Genomic DNA, 25,630 nt, shown 5'->3' with positions numbered 1-25,630 from the left:
ATGGCTCCCTCCCTCCTCTTTGTGATATGCTCTGTTAGAGCCCCCTGTGAGTTCAAAGCATGGTAGAAAAGGTCCTTGCAGTTTTCCTTGTAGCTCTCTTTTTCTCTAAGACCCAGACAGCGGGTGAGCCAGACACTAGCAGTAATGTCACTCTGCTTAGACTCTAGATCTCATCCAACAGACGCCCCTCCTCCTGTGTCAAGGTCATCACACCTGGCTTTCCTAAGATGCATTCTTTTCCAGAAGATTCTACAGTTCCCTCCCCAGACTAAGAGGGGTTTGTGTCAGGCTGTACCACTGGTTCTTTAGACGTACCCAGCTGGGGCTGCCACAGCCGTGGCTTGTATTCCTTTCTGGAAGCCTCTTCAACTCTGTGGGACTTCTGGGAGGCCACTGCTACCAGCTTTCCAAACACATTGCGATGTGCCCTAACCCCATGCAGTGAACAATGGGTGACAATGACTCAAAGAGCAGCCCTACCATATTCCTGCAGCAAGTCCACCTGATTCTGTGTTGAAGTGGGTAAATAAAGTGTGTCATTTTACTATTTGTTGCTCAGCAAGAACTGTGGGTGTGTCATTAGGTTTCCTCCTTTCTTGTTGGCACATAAAGGACTTTCACTCCAAAATCATTAGATTGTTGATCCATACAGCTACCTAATGATAGCAGAAGCCAAGAAGGCTTATCTGAGCATGTAGCAACCACCAGTATGTCTACAGTCTCTGACACTATCAATGGCTTTATACCAGCGAGTCTTGTTCATTATTCAACGAATATGTACTGAGCACCGCCTCTGTGTTGGCCACTGTCCTAGGTAAAATAGCAGTGAACAAAACAGACCTGCTTCCTTAAACCTGTTTTAAATGGGGCCAGGGGAAGGGGGAGGCCTAATAATGAACAAATAAGTAAGACACACAGCATATCAGATGTTGCTAAATTCTAGGAAGGAAAGCAGAAGAGGGTAGGGAGTGTTAGGAGTATGCTGAAAGTTCTACATTCTCTTTGAGATGTTCACATACACATTAAAATCACTCAATTGAAGTGTATTCTAAATATAATGAGCAGTTAAGAGCACAGGGTATTTCTGAGTGTGGCGGTGCTTGCCTATAGTCCTAGCTACTCAGGAGGCTAAGGTGGGAGGGTCTCTTGAGCCCAGGAGTTTGAGGCTGTAGTATGCTGTGACTGAGCCTGTGAACAGCCACTGCACTCCACCCTGGGCAACACAGCAAGATCCCATATCTAAAAATGAGTGCAAGATATTCAGAAAGATCTGAATTCAACTCACTTTTCTCAGCCTCATTCTCTTCATAAGTAAAGTGCAGATAATGATCCAGTCTCAGAGGGTTGTGGAGGATCACATGAGATGATGCATGCAAAATGCTTAGCCAAGGTCTGGCACATGGGTACTGGGTGCTACAAAAGATACACAAGGGCCTGAGAACCAACCATACAGAATGGCAGTTTCCAAACTCAGCTAGGGCACGGGCGCAGGGTGACGTGCCAAGAAGTGTTGAGTGTGTGAATGAGAAAGAATGGATAGAGAATGTGTGCATGCGTGTGTGTGTGTGTGTGCGTGTGTGTGTATAGGGGGTATTTAGATTATGTGACATTTAGATTCCATTGAATACATTTAAAAGAATGTTACAACTGTTTTATTTTAACATGCTGATGTTTATAATATGCTGAAAATTACATTCTTTGCATCTGTCTAATCTTATAAAAATTTTTAGATACCAAGTTAAAAATGTTGAAGGGACACAGTTTCTCAATATTATTTTAAGAGGTGTCTAAGCAAAAAGAATTTAACTGGGGGTGGGGAGGACAGAAGAAACCCAAACATCCCACCGAGAGTGATGACAAGGAGGCATTCAGGTGGCTTCGGGGAGTGGCAGCCTGTGGGGGTGCAGCCGAGCCCCTTCCTGAGGCCTTTCATTTGCTCCCTGGCCCACTGCGCTGTCCCAGCAGAGCACTGCAGCCTCACAGACAGTAGTTCCCTTGCTACTTTTCTCCCTCTCCCATTCCATGAGTTCCTTGAGGGCAGACACTGTGCCTGGTCTCTCATTGTACTTCCAGCCCTAGCACCATGCTAGTATTTGCTGAATGCAAAAAAGAATTAGAAAATAGAAAATGTCTGCCACTGCACTCCAGCCTGGGCGACAGAGCGAGACTCCATCTCAAAAAAAAAAAAAAAAAAAAAAAAAAAAAAAGAAAATAGAAAATGTCTGTTTTCTCCCTGATTATAGTCTCAGCTTCTTCAGGACCATTTCTCAAATAATTAGTTTGGTCACTTTGCTGAACAGGGAGTTATTCACTGACCCAATAAACAGAGGAGGGGCAGATCACCAAGAAAAGATACTAGCTTCCATCTGGGATCCAGAGCATTTTGTATGATTCTGGGACCTTCAAGTGAAAAGTAGTTAGGGGATAAGAAAAGGAAAACTGTAAAAAAACAGCCAGGTATGCAATTTAGAGTGTGTCTTCAGTGTTTAAAATCTCATTTGTAACATAAACATTGGTTTTTATTTACACCAATATGTACATTTTTTAAGTGAGCTAGAACAAGATTAAGATGCCCCAAAGTGAGGCTGACTGGTTTCTCTGGCATGTTGGGTGCAAGAGCCTAACAAAATGCTGGGTAAGAAATCACGCAAAGATCTAGCTCTTCCTTGGCTTTTTAGAGAGCCACAAAATTGGAGTGAGGCTGGGTGTGGTGGCTGTTGCCTGTAATCCCAGTAATTTAGGAGGCTGAAGTGGGAGGATCAATTGAGCCCAGGAGTTTGAGGCTGCAGTGAGCTATGATCATGCCACTGCACTCCAGCCTGGGTGACAGAGCGAGATCCTGTCTCTAAACAAAACAAAACCCTAAATAGATATTAACTTATAGACAGGCTTGGTGGCATGTGCCTGTGGTCCTAGCTATTTGGGAGGCTGAGGTGGGAGGATCTCTTGAGCCCAGGAGTTTGAGGCTGCAGTGAGCCGTGATTGCACCACTGCACTCCAGCCTACGTGGCAGAGTGAGACCCTGACTGTAAAAAAAAAAAAAAAAAAAAAATCAAAGTGAACTAGTTTTGCACATTAGCACTTGGGTCTCTGTGCCTCATGGGTAAGCTTAATTCCTCCTTGTTGACAAGGTACCAAGTATTCTGATTCACATGACAGCAGAAGACTCAGTTGACTCTTTTTCATTTGACTTCACATGGAATTTTCTAGAAATTATCTTCCGGTTCTGCAGAAATGAGTTGCCTCAGAGTAGACCAAAGTGAGGCAAATTCTGTTTTCAAAAGGAGCAGAAAAGAGTGCCATTTCCATAATGATCTGTGGCAACCCCAATCTGTGGTGCTTTTACCAATCTTTATTAGCAATTACAGGTGAAAACAGAGACTGCTTATGAATAAAGTGTAAATGTCAAGGGAATGCATAGTTAATAGAAGAATTGTAAATATTTATAAGGCAGAGTGATGATTCAAGCTCACAAGATTAATTGACATTAATCTCTATCAAGCACTAATTTGCTTCCTGAGTTCTAAAACCTTCCACTGAAAAGAAGAGTATGTGAGGCCATACTCACAGCCCACTTGGAAGAGTTGTCTTCCGGTGGGCTGCATAACCTCCCTTCTCCCTCGTCAAGTCTTTCACTTGATCGGGCCTCTTAGTTCTTCACGTAGTGCCAATCTCAGTCATTCCTTGGTGCCGGAATCATTACAATCCATAACTTTTTCACTCACTCATTCACTCAGTATCTATTTAGTATTGGATAATTATTTATATTATACTATGAGAGAGCAATATACATATAATATTCATTGTATTCATTAATATGAACCCTATGCTCAAGTTCATCTATCCCACTCACTATACTTTCCCTTGTTTTGCTTGTCTTTGAGACATATCTTTTCAACCTTATTAAATTTTACTCTATGTAGTAAACTCTTTAAATTTACTGGCTCTGGTTTGCAGGGTTGTGCAATCTTCTCCAGCAATGCTGGTCAGCAGAGAAACAGGAGTGGAATTAGTGGGTGGCTAATGTCATCTTCTTGGGGGTGAAACAGGAAATCGGAATGATTAAGAAATTGAGTAAGATGGTTTGAGCAGCATTCAAGTGCATGAACACAAGATTCAGCCTGTATAGCTAAGGAAATTGTCAGTGAGACTGCCAGTCTAGAAGAATAGGTCCTATTAGGTTTAAAAAGTGAATCTGGGGAGAAATGGGTTTAGGAAGAATAAGAGAACTTGACATAAAGATCAGAGGATAATGCTGTTTGGTTTTGCACTGAGAAAACTGAAAGACTAGAGACACTGGGAGCCTGAAAAGAGCTATTGGCAGGGACTGCTTCTGAAAACTACCAGGACCTGCTTGGAGCTTCGTCACTGGAACTTAAGCCGGGAGTCAGCAGGAGGAAGGCCTAGAGAGAGCAAGTGCTTGCTGAGAGCTTTGACTAGAACCAGTGGTGCGAGCTGCTATTGAAAGTAGGAGACAAGACATCAGGCGGAGGAAGTCTATACAGCCATTTCTCCTACACCCCAGTCTTATCCTCCCTTGACCTTCTAGTTCAGTAGAGATTGCTGGCCTGAAGAAAAACCACAAATGTAAATTTTCCCCCGGGAAACATAATAAAGTTAGATGCCCAGAAACTTTTATTGGGAGCTTGGGCCAGATACAGATATTTTGAGCTGTATGCAGCCTACAGATTCTGAGTGAGCTGTGGGCTGGTGGGTTGTGGAAAAAGATTATATTATACAGTACACAGAAATCTTAGTGGCTTGCTAAAAGCTGTCAGTGACCCACTGGTGTCAGAAGTTCAGGTCCTCATCCCCTAAAGTAGTGCCTTATGATTGGTGTTGGACATGTATTTTATCTACCGTGTTTGCACAAATATCCCAGTTCCTTCTACCTTATTAGGGAGGGTAATGAACTGGCTTTTAATCAGCCATAGGAAAAAACTGTAGTGACCAGAAAGCTACCTAAAAAAAAGATGAAGTATTGTTGTACTTTTAATCCTTACATTTAAAAAATCAAGTATAATGCCTCATAAAGTCAAGTTAATACACATTCTGGTAAAAATGTGGGAAAATACTTGTCAAGCAATGATTGAGACACAGTGGTTTCACCATCTCCGCTACCACTAGAGGTCAGCACTTGACTCTCCATATGGCTCTGTATGAGGGAAAAGACCAATTCTCTGAAACAGATCATCATCTATGGTTCCTGTTGTTATCTCATGCCATCTGTCTTGAATCACAAAGGTGACTGCATCCCAGAAAATGAGAGAACACTCAAACAATGGTTGGGGTGAGTTGCTCAGATATTCCATCTGCAAATGTGAGAAAATCATAGGATTGTGTAATGTGGCCTTCAGTGTGTCCTCAGTGGGGCCTTGCTGGTCAAAGTACTTGAATCATGTACTATGGTAGCAGGTGTTTCAGAAATAATTACACAGCAGGGGTAGCACTGGCATCACAATCTGCAATTTGAAACCAAATGGTGCCCTGAGCTTTCTATTCTGTCTCTTATGAAGGACAGAGACTAATCCTGGCCCAGTGGCTCCTGAGTCCCTGAGCCCTGCTAGCATTCTCAGCCACATACTGTACTCAGGCTTCTTGTGGGAGGGCAGTTGTACTAGGTGCAAGTGCATGAAGCGGTTGTAGGGGGTTTGAAGGATTTAGGGGCTGATCAAGAGAAAAGATATGACCACAAGAGGCAGCAACACATAATAAGCTTTGTTGGTGCTTGGATGCTTCGATATGGCTGTGTGAGAGGGGCCCTCACAGCATAAGACTGCCCAGGGGCTTTCAGTGAAGGGGCACCATCCGGGAGAGGAGGGTGAGGGAACTTCTAAGGAAGAGGGGGTCAAAACAGGGACTTATGGGTCTAGTTATGTCATCCAGCAGCATAGTAGGTCTTTGAGTCAGAGCGCTCCAAAGAGCTATAAAAGCTTGAGGTCTTATAACCACAAAGCTCTATCTTATCAAGAGTCAGCAGAAGCGGAGTGAGGTTTTGCAGGGTAGGTAAAGCAGACTGACTCTACGTGGCTGGAAATCTGATGGTCGGGCTACTTTTTAGATAACTGGATGTGTTAAATAGACATTTCTCAAAAGAAGATATACAAATGGCCAACAAACATATTTAAAAATGCTCAACATCACTAATCATCAGGGAAATGCAAACTAAAACCACAGTGAGATACCACCTTACTCCTGCAAGAATGGCCATTATTAAAAAGTCAAAAAACAATAGATGTTGGCACAGGTGTGGTGAAAAAGGAATACTTATACATTACTGGTGGGAATGTAAATTAGTACAACCACTATGGACGACAGCATTGAGATTTCTTAAAGATCTAAAAATAGACCCACCATTTGATCCAGCAATCTTACTACTGAGTATCTGCGCAAAGGGAAAGAACACAATATATCAAAAAGACATGTTCATGCATGTACTTACTGCAGCACAACTCACGATTGCAAAGATACAGAACCAACCTAAGTGCCCATCGACCAATAAGTGGCTAAAGAAAATGTGATATATATACATCATGGAATACTACTCAGCCATAAAAAAGAGAAAAATAATGTCTTTCGCAGCAACTTGGATGGAGCTGGAGGTCAATTATTCTAAATAGATAACTCAGGAATTGAAACCAAAACACTGTATGCTGTCACTTACAAGCTAAGCTGTGGGTACACAAAGGCATACAGGGTGACATAAGGGACTTTGGAGACTCAGAAGGGGGAGGGTGGAAGGGGGTGAGGGATAAAAAACTACAATGTGTACTACTCAGGTGTCAGATGCACTAAAATCTCAGACTTCGCCACTATACAATTCATCCATGTAACCAAAACCCACCTGTACTCCAAAAGCTATTGAAATTTTTAAAATATTTAAGAATAAATACATAAACAGTTAGATATATAAAAACCTGACTTTGGTGCTGGCAGGCTTTTGAGCTACTGGGTTTCAGCCTGCAGTGAAGAAATTTTAAAAAAGCTAGGGGCCAATACATAGAGGCTGTCTTTGGCTCATTTGTGTAACAGCATGTAAGGCCTTTGGTGGGATTAACATACAGTTGAAAGAAGACAACAGAAACATAAGTGATCATCAGGAGTTTCCTGGTTCTCACTGACTAGGTAATTTGTACCAATTGTTCCTCCTGCTGACAGCAACTAGAAAAACTGAAAGAACACACCCCCCACCCCCCCACCCCGCCCCCCACCGCCCCCCCACATATCTTAAAAGCATTTGAGAGTGAAGAATTACTGCTAACTGGGCCCTGATCTTGGAGAACAGAAGCTGAAAGCCTAAGCAGGACTTTAAAAAACAGCCCTACAGACAAAAGAGGAGAAAACTTGGACACTAGCCCAACAAGGATGAAGGTCCTGCAATTTTATTGAGATTCTGAAGTGCTGTAATCCAGGAAAAAGGGTAAACTAGAAGGAAATCTTCTGTGGTTGACAATTACTTTGGTGGTCATCAACAACCATGCCCACTGGTTTTCATGTCCTTGTGTTGTAAGTCATGAATCTGGGATGACTCTCTGACCCAATTTAACCCATAGAATATGGCAGAAGTGATGCTGTGCCTAAATATTAAAAAGGTCTACCAGTTTCTGCTTTTGTTTTAAGCTAGCCACCATTCAAGAAATTTAACTACCCCAAGACCGTCTTGTTGTGAGAAGCCTCACCTAGCCATGAGGAAAAGCCACATGGAGGAGAACAGAGTCCCCCAGAGAGCAGCCCTAGCTGAGCTCCCAACCACAGCCAGGACCAACTTATCGGCATATATATGAAACCATCTTGGGAGCATATCCATCAGCTCCAATGAAGTTTCCTCAGCCAATGCCAAGCAGAGCTCAAAATTGTCCCCACCAAGTTCTGCTCAATGACAACATTTGAGCAATTAAACAAAATGCTTGTTGTTTTAAGTTGCTAAACTTTAAACTTTATGTAGCTTGTTACAGAGAAATAAATAATAGGAACACCAGTCTTGTATGGACTGCAACTGAACTTTCAGTCATCTGGGTAGCCAAGGAAACCTTGATCTTTAATATTGGATTAAGATGATCTTAGTTCTGCAAAGACCACAGAAATCTGAAAATAGGAAATAAAAACACTTTCTGGTTTAAGATAATATCTTCTTAGTCCTCAAATTATTTCTTAAATATGTTTTAATGCAATGTTTGCCACAGAGATAAGCATACAAATCAAGACAATATGAACAAGATTTAGCAGAAATAATAGGAACAGAGCCATGAGAATTTTAGACATTTGAATGATCAGACACAGATCTTAAAATAACTATCTATGACCAAGAAGATAAAATATGAGACTCAGAATTTTTTTTAAAAATCCTGAAAATTATGGAAAGGGCTATTTCAGATTTGCAAAAGAAACAGAAACTCTACAACAGAAAATACAACCACCAAAGGAAAAAACCCAAAGGTAGGTTTTACCAGGTTAGAGAGTTGACTGGAAGATAGCTCAGAAGAAAATACCAAGGAAGAATTACAAAAAGATGGAAAACGAAAAAAGATTTAAAAATAGAACATTTATTAACAAGATAAAAACAAAGTTTCATTAACAAGAAATAATTACAAAAGGATGAAAAATGGAAAAAGATAAAAAACATAGAAGATTTATTAAGTTAGATATAAGCAAGTGGAGTCTAAAAAGGAGAGTAGAAAGAGAATGGGGAAAAGCCATTTGAAAAAACAACATGTCGATTTTCCAGGTTCATGAAAGATATTAAATCACATATACTCGATAAAAGCAAGCAAAATAAAGACAAAGAACTCTATACCTAGGCACATCACAGGAAAACTTCCAAAATCTAAAGATGTAAAGCCTTTATAGCAACAAGAGGAAAAAATACGTATTACTTGTAAAGCACAACAATTAGACTTACAGCTGATTTTTCAACCAAGGTAACAGAAGCCAGAAGACAGAGGACAAAAGTCTTCAATATGGTGAAAGAAGGTAACTGATAACCTACAATTCTACATCCAGGGAAATTTTCAAAATTGAGGTGAAATAAAGACATATTAAGTTTTTTTTAAAGAAAACTGTGAATTAATCCCCAGTGGATTTGAAAAGAATGATAAAAGAATATATAATTTCTAAACCAACAGGGAAAAAAAGTAGAGTAATGAGAAATTAATCCAACGAGAAGGCAAGAAAGGAAAGGGAAAAGAAATAGAGTATATTTTAGAAGGGACAAATAGAATACAGTGACTAAACCTGAAAAATATCAGAAATTATGTGAAAAATAAATATAGACCAAATGCTTCAATTAAAAGAAAAAAGTCACTCTGAATAAAAAACTGACATCATATGGTTTTTACAAAAGACCCATCTAATATTTAAGAATATAGAAAATTTGAAAATAAAAGGAGGGGCAAAGATGCTATGCAGATGCTTACCAAAAGAAAGCTGTATAGCTTTATTAAAATTAAAATGAAGACAGAAAGCATTACTACAGATAAAGAGGGATACTTCATAATGATAAAAATTTGACACCCTCCAAAGTCTAAACCAGGAAGAAGTCGAATCCCTGAATAAACCAATAACAAGTTCTGAAATTAAGGCAGTAATTAATAGCGTACTAACCAAAGAAAGTCCAGGACCAGATGGATTCACAGCCAAATTCTACCAGAGGTACAAAGAGGAGCTGGTACCATTCCTTCTGAAACTATTTCAAACAACAGAAAAAAAAGGAATCCTCCCTAACTCATTTTAGGCCAGCATAATCCTGATACCAAAACCTGGCAGAGAAACAACAAGAAAAGAAAATTTCAGGCCAATATCCCTGATGAACATGGATGCAAAAATCCTCAATAAAATACTGGCAAACCAAATCCAGCAGCACATCAAAAAGCTTATCCACCATGATCAAGTTGGCTTCATCCCTGGGATGCAAGGCTGCTTCAACATATGCAAATCAATAAACATAATCCATCGAGTAAACCGAACCAATGACAAAAACCACATGATTATCTCAATAGATGCAGAAAAGGTTTTTGACAAAATTCAACAGCCCTTCATGCTAAAAACTCTCAATAAACTAGGTATTGATGGAACGTACGTCAAGATAATAAGAGCTATTTATGACAAACCCACAGCCAATATCATACTGAATGGGCAAAAACTGGAAGCATTCCCTTTGAAAAACAGCACAAGACAAGGATGCCCTCTCTTACCACTCCTATTCAACATAGCATTGGAAGTTCTGGCCAGGGCAATCAGGCAAGAGAAAGAAATAAAGGTATTCAAATAGGAAGAGAGGAAGTCAAATTGTCTCTGTTTGCAGATGACATGATTGTATATTTAGAAAACCCCATTGTCTCAGCCCCAAATCTCCTTAAGCTGATAAGCAACTTCAGCAAAGTCTTAGGATACAAAATCAATCTGCAAAAATCACAAGCATTCCTATATACCAATAACAGACAGCGAAATCATGAGTGAACTCCCATTCACAATTGCTACAAAGAGAATAAAATACCTAGGAATCCAACTTAAAGAGATGTGAAGGACTTCTTCAAGGAGAACTACAAACCGCTGCTCAAGGAAATAAGAGAAGACACAAACAAATGGAAAAACATTCCATGCTCATGGATAGGAAGAATCAATATTATGAAAATGGCCATACTGCCCAAAGTAATTTATAGATTCAATGCTATTCCCATCAAGCTACCACTGACTTTCTTCACAGAATTGGAAAAAACTACTTTAAACTTAATATGAAACCAAAAAAGAGCCTGCATAGCCAAGACAATTCTGGGCAAAAAGAACAACACGGGAGGCATCATGCTACCTGACTTCAAACTATGCTACAAGGCTACAGTAATCAAAACAGCTTGGTACTGGTACCAAAACAGATATATAGACCAATGGTACAGAACAGAAGCCTCAGAAATAACACCACGCATCTACAATCATCTTATCTTTGACAAACCTGACACAAACAAGCAATGGGGAAAGGATTCTCTATTTAATAAATCATGTCGGGAAAACTGGCTAACCATATGCAGAAAACTGAAACTGGACCCCTTCCTTACACCTTATACAAAAATCAACTCAAGATGGATCAAAGACTTAAATGTAAGACCTAGTACCATAAAAATCCTAAAAGAAAACCTAGGCAATACCATTCAGGACATAGGCATGGGCAAAGACTTCATGACTAAAACACCAAAAGCAATGGCAACAAAAGCCAAAATAAACAAATGGGATCTAATTAAATAAAGAGCATCTGCACAGCAAAAGAAACTAGCATCAGAGTGAATAGACAACCTACAGAATGGGAGAAAATTTTTGCAATCTATCCATCTGACAAAGGGCTAATATCCAGAATCGACAAAGAACTTAAACAAATTTACAAGAAAAAAACAAACAACCCCATCAAAAAGTGAGCAAGGGTTATGAACAGACACTTCTCAAAAGAAGACATTTATGCAGCCAACAGACACATGAAAAAATGCTCATCGTCACTGGTCATTAGAGAAATGCAAATCAAAACCACAGTGAGATACCATCTCACGCCAGTTAGAATGGTGATCATTAAAAAGTCAGGAAACAACAGATGCTGGAGAGGAAGTGGAGAAAAAGGGATGCTTTTACACTGCTAGTGGGAGTGTAAATTAGTTCCACCTTGTGAAAGATAGTGTGGTGATTCCTCAAGGATCTAGAACTAGAAATACCATTTGACCCAGCAATCCCATTACTGGGTATATACCCAAAGGATTATAAATCATTCTACTATAAAGACACATGCACACATAAGTTTATTGTGGCACTATGCACAATAAAAAGACTTGGAACTAACCAAAATGTCCATCAATAATAGACTGGATAAAGAAAATGTGGCACATATACACCATGGAATGCTATGCAGCCATAAAAAAGAATGAGTTCATGTCCTTTGCAGGGACATGGATGAAGCTGGAAACCATCATTCTCAGCAAACTATCACAAGGACAGAAAATCAAAAACCACATGTTCTCACTCATAAGTGGGAGTTGAACAATGAGAGCACATGGACATAGGGAAGGGAATATCACACAGTGGGGCCTGTCAGGGGGTGGGGGGCTAGGGGAGAGATAACATTAGGGGAAAAGTTTAACGTAGGTGAAGGATTGATGGGTGCAGCAAACCCCCATGGCACGTGTGTACCTATGTAACAACATTGCATGTTCTGCACATGTACCCCAGAACTTAAAGTATAATAAAAAAATTGATTCACCAAGAATATATAACAGTTATAAGTTTACGGGCTTCTAAAACGCATGGCCTAAAATATACAAAACAAAGAGTTGGCAGAACTTTAAGGAGAAATCTGCAAACCTACATTCATAGTGGAAAGTTTTAAAACATCTGGCTTGATAAATCAATAAAATGGCTAAGGATATAGAAGATTTGAACGAAACAATTAACAAACAAAATCAAAAACTATAAAAACAAAGTACCCAATAAGAACAGACTATATACCCTTTTCAAACACACATGGAACATTTATAAAAATAATAAGACATAAGGCAAGTCTCAAATTTTAAAGGATTTCAATCATACCAAATATGTTCTCTAACAGCAATGCAATTATGTTAGAGAGCAAAATTTTTAAATAGCTCGAAATTTTCCATATGTTTGAAAATAACGACGTATAATTTAAAATAACTCGTGGCTAAAAATAACAAACCATAATTAAAATTATAAAATATCTGTAATTCAATGCTACATATTAAGATGTGAAATGCAGTCAAAATAGCACTTAGAGGAAAATTTATAGAGTTTAATGCACATATTAGAAAACCAAGCCCAGCAATAAATCTTAAAAATACATAACGACCAAATTGAGTTTATCCCAGAAACGTAAGCTTCATCTAACATTTAAAAACTCAATCAAGGCCGGGTGCGGTGGCTCACGCTTGTAATCCCAGCACTTTGGGAGGCCGAGGCGGGCGGATCACAAGGTCAGGAGATCGAGACCACGGTGAAACCCCGTCTCTACTAAAAATACAAAAAAAATTAGCCAGGCATAGTGGCGGGCGCCTGTAGTCCCAGCTACTCGGAGCGGGACGGGGGCTCTTAGCCAAGGCAGTACAGTAAGGGAAGAAATGTAAATGATATAAGAATTCGAAGAGAAAAAATCCAATTATCACTTGAGCTTATATAACTGTCTATGTAGAAAATTTAAAAGAATTTATAATTTAATAAAATTTGGACATGAGCTTGGGAAGTTGGAAGGATAAAAAAAATCAGCATACAACAATTATTTCAAACCTAAGCATAAAAATAGAAAAATAATTATTTTTATCTGCAATAAATAATTACGAACATTTTTAAATGTCAAAACCACAAAAAATTAAGCTCCTAGGACTAAATCCAAGAAAATATACATAGGACATAAAGGTAAAAATGATAAAACTTTAAAATTCGTTAAAAAGATCGAAATAGGTGGACATATTATACAAAAGTCAATCTCCAAATTAATCTGTAGAGTCAATGCAACTGCAATAAAAATCTCAATAGGTTGTGTGAATGTGTGTGCATGTGTTCGTGTGTGTGTGTGTGTGTGTAAATTGACAAGCTAATTTTAAAATTCATGTGGAAATGTACAGGACCCAGAATAACCACAGAACTCTTGAAGAATGGCAATATGGCAGAATTTGCTCTTTAAGATATGAAGACATATTTTAAAGCATCACATGTTAGACTGTTATTGGCCCAGAAATAACCAAACTGACCAATGGAGCAGAATAGAGATCCCAGAAATCCAGGGAAAGGATTTTCTTTTCCTAATAAATGATGCTACGAGAGTGGAATATCTATATAAAGTAAGTGAGATTAGACATCTACCCTCCAGCACACGAAAATGTCAGGTATAAATGGGCCATAGACTTCCATATGGAAGGAAAAGCCATAAAGATTTTAGAGTTATAGAGAGTTTATAGAACAATATCTTCCTGAATTGAGGAACAAATTTGTTAATTCAGTAAATTAAAATAATTTGTGATTACCAAGAGATACCATAAAGCAAAACAATAAGAAAGCCCCAGAATGGGAGAAGATATATGCAATACGTATAACTGACAAAGAATTCATATCTAGAATATGCATTCTTAAAATACCACAAATTAATTTTAAAAACCAAAGTAAAAATCTGTAAAGGACTAACATGCACTTAGAGAATATCCAAACGGTATATATAACAGCCTCGTATAAACCACGAGATTGACAGACATTAAAATATTTTAAGAGCTGGGACAGCATGGTTAGAATCAGGCCTCAGGTGACTCAGAGACTGGTAGAGAGTGGTAGGTAGTAGTAGTTTGATTGCATCTTGAAGTGTTGGATGGGGCAAGGAAGAGAATGGAGCAAAACATTGTAACTCTTAGAATTATGCCACTGCCTCAAAATAGGAAGATCTTGAGGGCTTTAGATAATTATAACTATAAACCACATGTTTATCTTATCTGCCACTAATTAAATTCACTATGCATTTTAGTTGAAAGCTGTCATTAGATTTTGAAGTGGAAATTAGAGGCATTGAATGCTATTTCTAATATTAGCTATAGCCATTCCACACTGACAGGTGATCAAGAGTGTAGAGACATTTAGAATTAAAGGCTCACATTCTGGTTGAATATTATGTCACTTTAAGTATCAATGTAGAAATGACAACAAATACCTTTAACAATGGATAGGTGCCTATTCTATTTAAAAATACTCCAAGCACTTCCTTCAACCCTACATTCTATAGTTGTTTCCTTGCTCTATGGACAACATGCAAGAGGGTGAGGCATTGCACGACCACCTCCTTGACGGTTGTGGAATTTTGGCAGCTGTCTCTACTCACCATATTTCCCGAGGATTCCTCAGAGCCAAGAGTATCTGCCAAGAGGAATCAAAATGTTGCTGATGACCAGGAATTGGATGTGTTACAAGTGGAGGTGTTCCAGCTCTCTGAACTTGCCAACTCCATTGTTAGGAGTGTGATAAATGGATTGGGTGCATCTGCCCTTGTGAGCTGACAGAGATCCAAGCTGTTTAAAAAATGACAGGAAGCCACCCTAGAAACAAGAAAATGTATGTAAAGAGGCATTTTCCAGAGATTTCTTCCTTCCTGTTTTTTTGTTTGTTTTTTGATTTGGAGTCTCGCTGTCGCCCAGGCTGCAGTGCACTGATGCAGTCTTGGTTCACTGCAACCTCCACCTCCCGGGTTCAAGCAATTCTCCTGCCTCAGCCTCCTGAGTAGATGGGATTACAGGTATGTGCCACCACACCTGGCTGATCAGTAGAGATGGGCATGTTGACGAGGCTGGTCTCAAACTCCTGACCTCAAGTGATCTGTCCGCCTGGAGATTTCTTCCTTTCAAGGCAGAAATAACAGCCCTTTCATTTGATTGGCCTAGACATGATATCTTTGGAACCATGGGAGGAAATGCTGCAATTCCTATTTCAGGGCCCAGAGTGAGAATTCCAGGAATATTAATAGTGCTGAAATATAGTAAACATAAAAGTAAAAAAATGACAAAAGGCATTTTATGCTATTAGCAAATATTTCATTATAAAATCTGTAGGTAAAAAAACATGTCTCCAATGGTCCTATCTATAAGAATTTATAAATACCCCAGATATCTTTCAAAAAGGATGAAAAAAAGTTTTGGTTAAATAAATTTAAGATGAACCATCATTGTTTGATTTTTAAAAATTTATTCTGAGTTTAGGATTAGAATGGATTATACATCATGATTTATGCTTTTAAATATTTTGGTAATTTCAAGCATCCTGATGCTGAGCTCCTTAAATATTCATCTACTTCCTAATCAATAATACTTCAGTTCCTAAAATAGATGTGATTTGTGCCGTTTATCATGTAGATTGATTTATAAGGTGTACTTTACTTTTCTGCTTTACTTCTGGACTTACTGTTTTAAAATGAAACAATTTGTTCTAAACTAATACAATAAATAAAAGCTTAAGGTGTGTTCCTACATAGACGTATGATAGGCACAGTAGGGAGATGAGTCAGGTGGAATTTCCAGCAGAGTCCCTCAGGAACTGCTTTCTGATCCACAGAGGAAAAGGCCTTATGCCCACAAGAAAATTTCTATAGATTATTAAGTGGAAAAGCCTATTTAGAAAGAGGCCAAATATGCATTTGAATACAAAGGAAGTCACAGTATTTGTTCAGAAAACCAAGAGATAGTTAGGACTTGTGAAAGATTAGTGAAGGGGTCTTAATTTTGTTCAGGAGAGACTTTTTTGATAGCTGAGTTGAACTTTTAGAATATATGTTGTGACGTTCTCTTAATTCTGGACAATTCTTCTGGTTCTAAATGGAAGTTTGGTGTAAACTGGTCCAGTTACTGAAACTCTTAAAGGTCTGTAGGGGCGGGCTACTGATAAATTCTTGGTAAAAAGAAACTTTGCATATTTGCCAACAACAAATGTCTCTCAGACAGTCATGCAGATACTGAGAATTCCTCGGGAAATGTGAGAGGAGAAATAGTACTATTGCGCCTGTGCATTCGAAACAAGGGACATCATTTAGTGAAAATGTACTTGTTAATCACCGCTAGTCTCAAACTTAACCATTTCACAGTATTTGCACTAATAAAGAATATACAAATGAACAGTGCCCTTCTAAAATGCCATGGTTCATTCTTGTCAATTAACACACTCTCCTTCTTTTTCTTTTATTTTAAAAGAAAATTGGCCCTGAAACATCATCCAGACAAGAATCCAGATGATCCAGCTGCTACTGAGAAGTTTAAAGAAATCAACAATGCCCACACAATACTTACCGACATTTCAAAGAGAAGCATATATGACAAGTACGGATCGCTGGGACTCTACGTGGCCGAGCAGTTTGGAGACGAAAACGTTAACACCTACTTCATGCTGTCGAGCTGGTGGGCAAAGGTGAAACTGAATTTCCTTTCTTCACAATCTCCTGCAAGACCATGATATTAATCACTCTTTTAGATTCCATCTCAAAGGAAGTCTAACCTTCCTGCTATTAAACTCTGGTAAATAAAAGAAGATATTGCTTCCACTGAATGCTATTATTTAGGATCATTTCTGGTTTAGCTCATCAAATAATTGTAAGATACAACATGATTTAAAATACTTCTAGACATTAATTTTATTTGAATTTGGAGCTTCAGATTAATTCTTTATAATGACTAATTAAGGACTGACTCATTGCTCAAAACCAAAAATAATTTATTAGTGTGACAACTGCTTAATAAATTATTACAGGGCAAATTTAGCCATGTCCTTTTCTATCTATAGCATAGTCCACATCAGCAAACACAATACTGGGGAGAATGAGTGGTAATTATGTCAGAGACTCACTTGGAGCCTGCTGTGAGGTAGAGGAGAAGGAAATGAGGGGAAAAGGTGAGAATTTACTAGTGGAGGACAGGGAATTGGAGAGGCAGAGACAGGGGGACAGAGAGCAAAATGGATACCTAGTCAAGAAAAGGGTGACATTTTTAGGGCTTAGTGCAATCAGAATTGACTTTTGTGTGGTAAATTTTGTTTGGTTTCCTGGGAATCTCTAGTATATATATGTTCGGTGATGGTTTTTATTTGTTTGTGATATTAATATCCTTATCTTCTGATAAAAGTATATTTACACATGGGTCATACATGTAGTCCATCAACATATTTTGTGGACAGTTCACATTCATATAAGTTCCAATACATAATAACAATTATTAGATATCTAAAAAGGCAGGTTTAACAGTAGTATCTGATTGCTATTTTCTTCCACTAAATCTTGCTAAATTGAGTTTTATGTATGCAGGAAGAGAGAGAATATGCTTTTGTACATCAGCATGCAAAAGGATTCTTGCAACCTAGCCTAATTTGCTTACTATAGTCCTCAGAGTTCTGTTTCTCGGGGATACCTGGGATTCCCGTTTGAAACCCCTTTCTCTGTTGTTGAAGACTTAGGGGAGAGAAAAGTTCCTGTTGAGCAGATTTGGAATTTGGAATGAGAGTGTACACACTGACAATGTCATTTACGACAATAGATTGAATGTTCATAGGACAGTATAAGCTTTTGTGGGTTTGCGTGGGAACCCAACCTCTGGGCGTGACACTGTTTCCATGGAAAGACACTGCAGAGGCAGGTCCAGATAATTACACACATCCACCTGATGGCACATCAGGGCCTGCCTGCATAAAAATGAGAATAAACTTCCTTGCTTTGGAAGCTGACATTGATCAAAATTCATATGGACAAGCAGAATCTGCCCAGTAGTGTGAGAGATACACAAAATAATTCCTGGTGTGGTTCTTTAAATATAAGACCACAGAAAACATATCTTTTCCTTCTCCTTGTGCCAAAGCCCAATTCCACAGCACCCATCAGAGTGGCCCTGCATGTAGCAATCGTGTGTTAAATATGCACTACATGAATGAATCAGTGTACCACAAAGATACATACTTATAAAAATATTAGACACCTACTTGTGCCTAGTACTGTACTAAGCACTGTAAGGGATAAAGCAAGGTTATTTCCACAGAAGGCAAACAATCAAGTTGGAATAAAGAACAGAACATTATATGAATGAAAAGAAAAAGTTCAGAGAAGAGAATATGGGAATTGCATAGTAAAAACAAAAAGGACAAAAATAGCTTAAAAAAGGGAGGAGTTTCTTGGGGCAATGGTCAAGAACACTGCACAGGAGGCTGCGGACACAGTTAGTGAGGTGGCAGGTGTTGCAGTTGTTTTCAGAGTAATTTACCTAAGACTACGAAAATGTAAATTTTCCATAGCGAAGAGATTATATGTTTGAGGATGTGACTGAAGCTCCCCTACTCCAAGCCACCAGAGGCTCCACCTCACACCTGGGGCCAGAATCAGAGATGAAGTCCAGGGCTACGAAGCAGGAGTGGAGCAGGTGAGGGCTGTCAGCATTAAAGATTTCTACCTGGAGTTATTGAAGAAGTACACAGGCACACAAGTCCTCTTTATCCCTCTTGCTCCCTTAATTAGATAAAATCTGTGTTTCAATTAAAGGTATATAAACCCTTTTCTTTCTATTTCAAATTACGTATTTTTGATAAAATCTTAAATTGATTTGCTCAATTCACAAAAACTGTTTATAACTTCACAGTGGAGGAGTTGAGAGTTTCTTTTAATTTTTAGCTATAACAAACAGCAAGCAAACCTTTCATGTTTTTGGGGAAATCCTGCTGCTGTTCACCAGGTGGAGCAAATCATTTGTTTATTTATTACTTTATACAATCGTTAATTCAGCTGGTATTTTATAAGCATCTAACACATAGCAGGTACTAAGTCCTTTGGTAGGAGGAACTGAAAGATGACTAGCTGCCAGTGCCAGCTTGCAGGAAGCTCACGGTCTAGTCCAATGAGACAGACCTATAAACTGATCAATGTTCTAAAAGTATCACTTAAAAAAAGCACCAAAGTAGAAGTCTGCATGAAATGCAATTGGGGACAAAGGAGGGAGTCACTGTTTTGGGCAGGATCAGGAAAGATGTCATAGAAGGGATCTTTAAGATGAGTCTTACACACCAGGTGGATATTTTGTTAGGTGACTGGGGAACTGGGAGGTGGACGCCCAGACAGATGAATCCACAGGGAGAGCAGAGCTATAAGGCAATGAAAGGCAAGAACAGGGCTGTGCTGGTGCAGGGAGGCATTGGCAGAGCCAGATCACCATAATAAGGATCTTGGCTGTATCTCAGAGGCAGGAGCGCCATCGCATGGGTTCAAGAGAACATGTATTTCAGAAAGTTCACTCTATCAGCAATGTGCAGCATGGATTTGAGGGAGGCTGGAGGGGAGGCAGGGAGGCCAGTCGGGAGGCTGCTGAAGTGTCCCGACTAGACATAGTGAAGGTCTGTTCTGAAGCCCTGCTGGCCAGGATAGAGGCATGAGGGAGGATGCAAGAGACTTGAGGAGAGACGCTGTCCAGGACTTGGTGACCAGCAGGAATGTGAGTGTAGTTGGGGGAGGTATTGGACAGTTCACTCTTTATCATTCTGGTGAGAATGATTCAGCTCCCCTGGGCAGGGGCTTGCTAACTGATTTGACCTGCAGAGGTTTTGTTGGTTGGTTTTTTGGTTGTTGTCTTGCTTTGCTCTGCTCTTAATAATGATCACCATATAGCTTAAGAATAAAAAAGGAAAGGCCATACTTTATTACTTTGGCTACAAGTCATTTCCTCTGGGTCTAATTTATTAGGCAAACTTTACCAGGAAATTGGTTTCTAAGGAAGTGAAATAGTTCTTATGTGGAGTAAGGATGAGGGTGAAGATGTGGCCTGTGGGGTGAACTGTGAAGTCTTCAGGTCTCTGGAGGTACCTGGGTGCAGACTTGATTTCATGGGTTCTCCCCTCACCCCATCACCCCTCATCCTCATTTTGCTTTGCCTCTGTTTCCCTAGGCCCTGTTTGTCATCGTTGGCCTCTTGACGGGCTGCTATTTTTGCTGCTGCCTGTGCTGCTGCTGCAACTGCTGCTGTGGACATTGCCGGCCCAAGTCATCAGTGCCAGAAGAGGACTTCTACGTGTCCCCAGAGGATCTGGAGGAGGAGATCAAGTCTGACATGGAAAAAGGTGGGGTAGGACGACAGCAGAGGTAGTGAGTGTCCATTCACAGGCCTGAGCAAGCACCAGGTCCCATGGAGACAGCTATCACTATAGTAGGAGAGCTCCTACAACCAAATGGGTGGAACCTCACAGACTGTCAGCTTTGGTACAGCTTCTAGGGAGAATGAAAAGATAGATACCTTTACCAGGCATAGAGAAAAGCAGTACCTGATGCCGTTAGAAAGAAAATCATGAAATATGCTGATGATGAATGAGAGGAAATATAATTCAGGTCTCATTACAAGAGAGTGAGCACTTGATTCAGGGAGGATTGGGTGAGAATGCTCAGGGCAGGAGAACCAAGGTAGAAATTTTTTCACAGAAAAAGTATTTCAGCTGGTTCCTTTAGGATCTCCTTTGAAATAGAAGAAAGTGGGCATCAAAAAAAGTCACCAACCCTTGACTTTGCTTCTTTTTAATGACTTGATTATGAATTTGGGTGAACTAGGAGAGAGAAGTCCTTCTTTACCTGAAATGTAGCTTCTTTCAGGAGTAGCCTCAAACCAGCATCAAGGATGGGACTATTTGCTTTGCTAACCCACCTCCGTATGTCCATGTGTATGAATGACTGTGATGTAGTACTTGATTCTTCAAATTCATTCTATCCAGAAATGAAAACTTTTTTTTAAATGTAAAGAAAGATGAGATCTCACAGGATTCGCAGCACCAGGAATACTTTATGTCCTCTGGGAAATGCCTTTGTTTAAAGAAGCTGGGATCAGACCTGCCATTGTCCTGCTCCACCTTACAGCCAAGATCCTCCTGTCATTCTCTCCCATTATTCTCTCTTATAGTTATCCTGGAGTACAGACTTTATCACTGAATCCCCAAAAAACCTAGATGGTCAAATAAAAGAATTACTTGATAATTCAGACAGTGGCCCATTTTTGTCAGAACTGCTAAAATTAGGAACAGTGTACTTTTCTGGACTATATTGTACTCTGATTCTTTTGATCACACTGCAATGGAAATTCCAGGTTGTCAAGCATTGGAGACTAGTTAAAAGCTTCCACACACCTTTTATTCCCTATGAAATGCAGTGTTAAGTAATATCCAGGTATTACCCACCCTGACTCCAGCTCAGAGGAAAGGGTCTTCAATCCTGTGAATTGTACAGATTCCCAGACTCTTTCAGGATTGGGAGCTCAGAGAGGACAGAAGGAGTTTTCTTGAAACCTGGGACCCCTTGTTGTGGGGACCTGTAGGTGGCCAGTCCAGCAAACAGAGAGGGTGTTCTGACCATTTTTTATTACTGACCTTGAAGCCAAATTGTGGGCCCACGGTGAAACAGAATTATAACTTTCTTTTCCTTTATTTGAGATATAAAAGGACAAATTAATCTTTTAATGGGGGCATATATACCAAGAAGACCAAGCAAGCAGGACTACAAGTAAATGGGTTGAGGAGTAATGTATGCATGGAAACTCCTTTTCTTCAGGAAAAGGTCCGTGACATTTTCACAACTTGCCTGAGAATGACAATCCTAGCATCTGAATCCTATCTGCTCTTGTAAAGGAGAGAAACAGTTTCAAGATTATGTCAGGGGTTGCTGGCCCCATAGACCATAGGATCTCCCATAACATCCATCAGCCCAGCCCAGTACGCAGTCACTGACAGGACCAGAAGAGACAGCAAGATAGGAGAGTATCTTCAACAACCTCCACTGGGTCAACCTAACTGAACTTTTCCTTTACAGTGGGAAAACCAAACCTAGGTGAATTGAACCTAGATATTCCCAATCCAGTGTTTCACACTTCTCTGAACAGCCTCACAGTCTTTCCTGTTTTAAATTAGATAAAGGCTCCACCAGGTCATTTCAGTAGACCTTCTTTGTGGAAGATTTCTTTTCTGGAACAGAAATCCATACTAGGTGCCAGATTGTACCCAGGTTTCCTCCCTGCTGGGTGATTGGTGATGAATCTACATGTCTCTCACTGTTCTCAGCTCTGACACCCTAGAGCTACCAATTCCATCACAGAGGTCAGATCCTGGATGAAGTAAACTACGATCCTGTTTGACTATGTTAAGAATTCTTAACCAAAAGGAAAACCTTTATCTTATTTCTAAATATTTAACAGCTCTTATGCAGGGATCCAGATTTTGTGGGACTTGAAATGTACACAATTTGGGCAAACCTCTTTAAGAAAAAGAACACAAAATTAGATCTGAAAGTGAATATATATTTAGAATGAGAAAAAGAAATCACAACAAATTGCAAGGCTTAAATACTTAACAATACCATAAATTTTACAAAATCTAGAAAAATCGCAATTGTTTAATTAACTGTCTGGCACACCTCTGCAATACGCTTCCCCTGAGGCTTTGTGGCTGCACATCCATTGATTGCTTCTTCATATTAATATAGCAATAATTTTGTAATATTTTCCATTTTTTTTTTTTTTTTTTTTTTTTTTTGAGACGAAGTCTGTCTCTCTGTTGCCCAGGCTGGAGTGCAGTGGCACGATCTCGGCTCACTGCAACTGCCGCCTCCCAGGTTCAAGCAATTCTCCTGCCTCAGCCTCCCGAGTAGATGGGACTACAAGCACGTGCCACCACACCTGGCTAATTTTTTGTATTTTTAGTAGAGATCGGGTTTCACTGTGTTAGCCAGGATGGTCTTGATCTCCTGACCTCATGATCCTCCTGCCTTGGCCTCCCAAAGTGTTAGGATTACAGGTGTAAGCCACCATGCCTGGACATTTTGAAATATTTTCTATCAAAAAAATAGAAAAATCTGCCTTTCCTCTAGCGTGTTTGATCAAAAAGTTTTATTACTGGTAAATTAGAAAAGTTTATTTCAGCTTTACAACTCATTATTGATAATGTTGTCTACATTTTTAGGGATTGTTGTCAAATTTAGGAAAACGCCTATTTAGTTTATTTCATATAGAAGACATAAGATTTGGAGGAATTTTCCACAGAACACCTTTGATTTTGTACATTTCAAATCTTGTTGTCCTTACTCCAACCAATACTCCCAGCATTAGAGCCCAATGGACACATTCACATTTTGTAACATCACCATTGGTTTAGATTTTCATGTCCCCTCAGCAAGTGAATTGGCACAGTGAGCTGTAGGAATCTACCTAAAGTCATTTCTACACTCGTAGGGCTAACAATAATTAACAAACAGAGTTGCTGCAAACCACAAAAACATATCCCACTAAATTCAACAGAAACCTATCCCTAACTCTTTATCCCCTCAATCAAATCCCCAAAATGTCTACAGTCCCTCTGTTGCCACTCATCAGACACAGAAATGTGATGGAAGGAAAGTCAAAGTGGAAAGAGATGTTTTTGTTGATTGTGGCCAAAATATCTGTCTTTTGCAAATAACAAAAAATGTGAACACATCGTTAGGGCCCCAACAGGCCCTTGGAAGGCTGTGCACAGGTGAGGGTCCCTGAGCTGAAGTTTCATTAACTGTGCAGTAAATCCAGCACTGCTCTTGGATCTACCCTTTCCTTATAAGGAACTATGCCTTATTTGCAGTTAGTTCTATTAGTTAGATTCACGTTTGTACTCCACTAATCCAGAGCTCAGGCTGGTTAAGGATGAAAATCAGACTTCATCTGAAGCTTTCTGGACTGTGGTCCAATAAGTGGACTGCACTTGCATCCGCTCTGCAAAAGAAGGGAACTCACTTAAGGTTCTTTAAGAAAATACGCTTGAAAGAATCTACTAGCCACTTAAAAATCAAGTGACTCAAGACAAAGAATAAACAGCATTCATCAAGGTTTGAATCCATTAGAAGGCACTGGTATGACACTAGGGCTTTAAGAATCTTATTTTAGTGATTCTGAAATTTAATTCAAAAATGGCAAACTTTTTATCACTTGGGGAATCCTTCATTGTTAGGTAGGATCTAATCAAAAAATCTTAGGATTTTAGACTTGGGAGGAATCTGAGGAATCAATCCTCACCTCTGCATGGCTTTTCTAGCCAGCTGCTCATTTGAAAGCTGCCTGTGGTGGGGAGGTTTAGGACTTTGTTTATAAGTAAGAGATGCCCATAAAAATTCAACCACCAAAGGAGGGCATAGAGTCCAACGTAACTCTACAGTCCACCCTCAGGCACCACTCAAGGATACCAAAACACAGTTACATTTATACAATTTTTGTGTAAATTTTTTTTTGTTTTACAAAAATGTGGTATCCACATGTTATTATGCCCTTTTCCTGCTTCTTTGCAGAGGAAAATTTTGATGAAATCATATTTATCAGTTTTTTAAAAATTGATTATGCTTTTGTGGTGTTATGTTGAGAACTCAGACTAACTTTATGTCATAAAGACTTTCTCCAATGTTTTCTAAAAGTTTTTGAGTTTTATGTTTAACATTTAGATTTATGACATATTTTGAGTTAATTTTCATATAAGGTGTGAGATTTAGGTTCAGACTCTTTTTTTTCTTCTTGAATATGGAATCTAATTGTTCTAAGACCATTTGTTGAAAATGTTCTCTGTATCCTCTACATGGTCTCTACTATGTATCCTTTCTTCACTGAATTGTCTTTCCATCTTTGCCAAAAATCAGTTGACCAGGGCTGGGCACAGTGGCTTACATCTGTAATCCCAGCACTTTGGGAGGCGGAGGCTGGTGGATCGCTTGAGGCCAGGAGTTCAAGACCAGCCTGGCCAACACAGTGAAACCCTGTCTCTACTAAAAATACAATAATTAGCTGGGCACAGTGGCAGGTGCCTGTAATCCCAGCGACTCAGGAGGCTGAGGCATGAGAATTGCTTGAACCCGGGAGGCAGAGGTTGCAGTGAGCAGAGGTCGTGCCACTGCACTCCAGCCTGGGTGATAGAGCAAGACTCCATCTCAAAAAAATAAAAATAAAAATAAAAATAAAAATAAAAATAAAAATAAAAATAAATCCAGGAGGCAGAGGCAGGAGAATTGTGTGAACCTGGGAGGTGGAGCTTGCAGTGAGCGGAGATCGCGCCACTGCACTCCAGCCTGGGCGACAGAGCAAGACTCCATTTAAAAAAAAAAAAAAAATCAATT

The 25,630-nt window shown here is 39.4% G+C and overlaps 1 protein-coding gene across 3 annotated transcripts in view; it reads left to right on the top strand.

The window, feature by feature from the left end:
* Positions 1-25,630, top strand: part of DNAJC5B (DnaJ heat shock protein family (Hsp40) member C5 beta) — an 84,721-nt gene that overhangs the window by 44,507 nt on the left and 14,584 nt on the right. For all 3 annotated transcript variants that reach the window (XM_055286207.2, XM_055286206.2, XM_055286208.2), the window contains 2 exons: positions 16,701-16,914; positions 20,418-20,589. In XM_055286207.2, the coding sequence (XP_055142182.1) occupies positions 16,701-16,914; positions 20,418-20,589 (386 nt within the window). The remainder of the gene's footprint in view (positions 1-16,700; positions 16,915-20,417; positions 20,590-25,630) is intronic.

Source organism: Symphalangus syndactylus, chromosome 7 (genome assembly GCF_028878055.3).
Source record: "Symphalangus syndactylus isolate Jambi chromosome 7, NHGRI_mSymSyn1-v2.1_pri, whole genome shotgun sequence".
NCBI classification, from domain to species: Eukaryota; Metazoa; Chordata; class Mammalia; order Primates; family Hylobatidae; genus Symphalangus; species Symphalangus syndactylus.
This window is presented reverse-complemented; position numbering and strand designations above follow the sequence as displayed.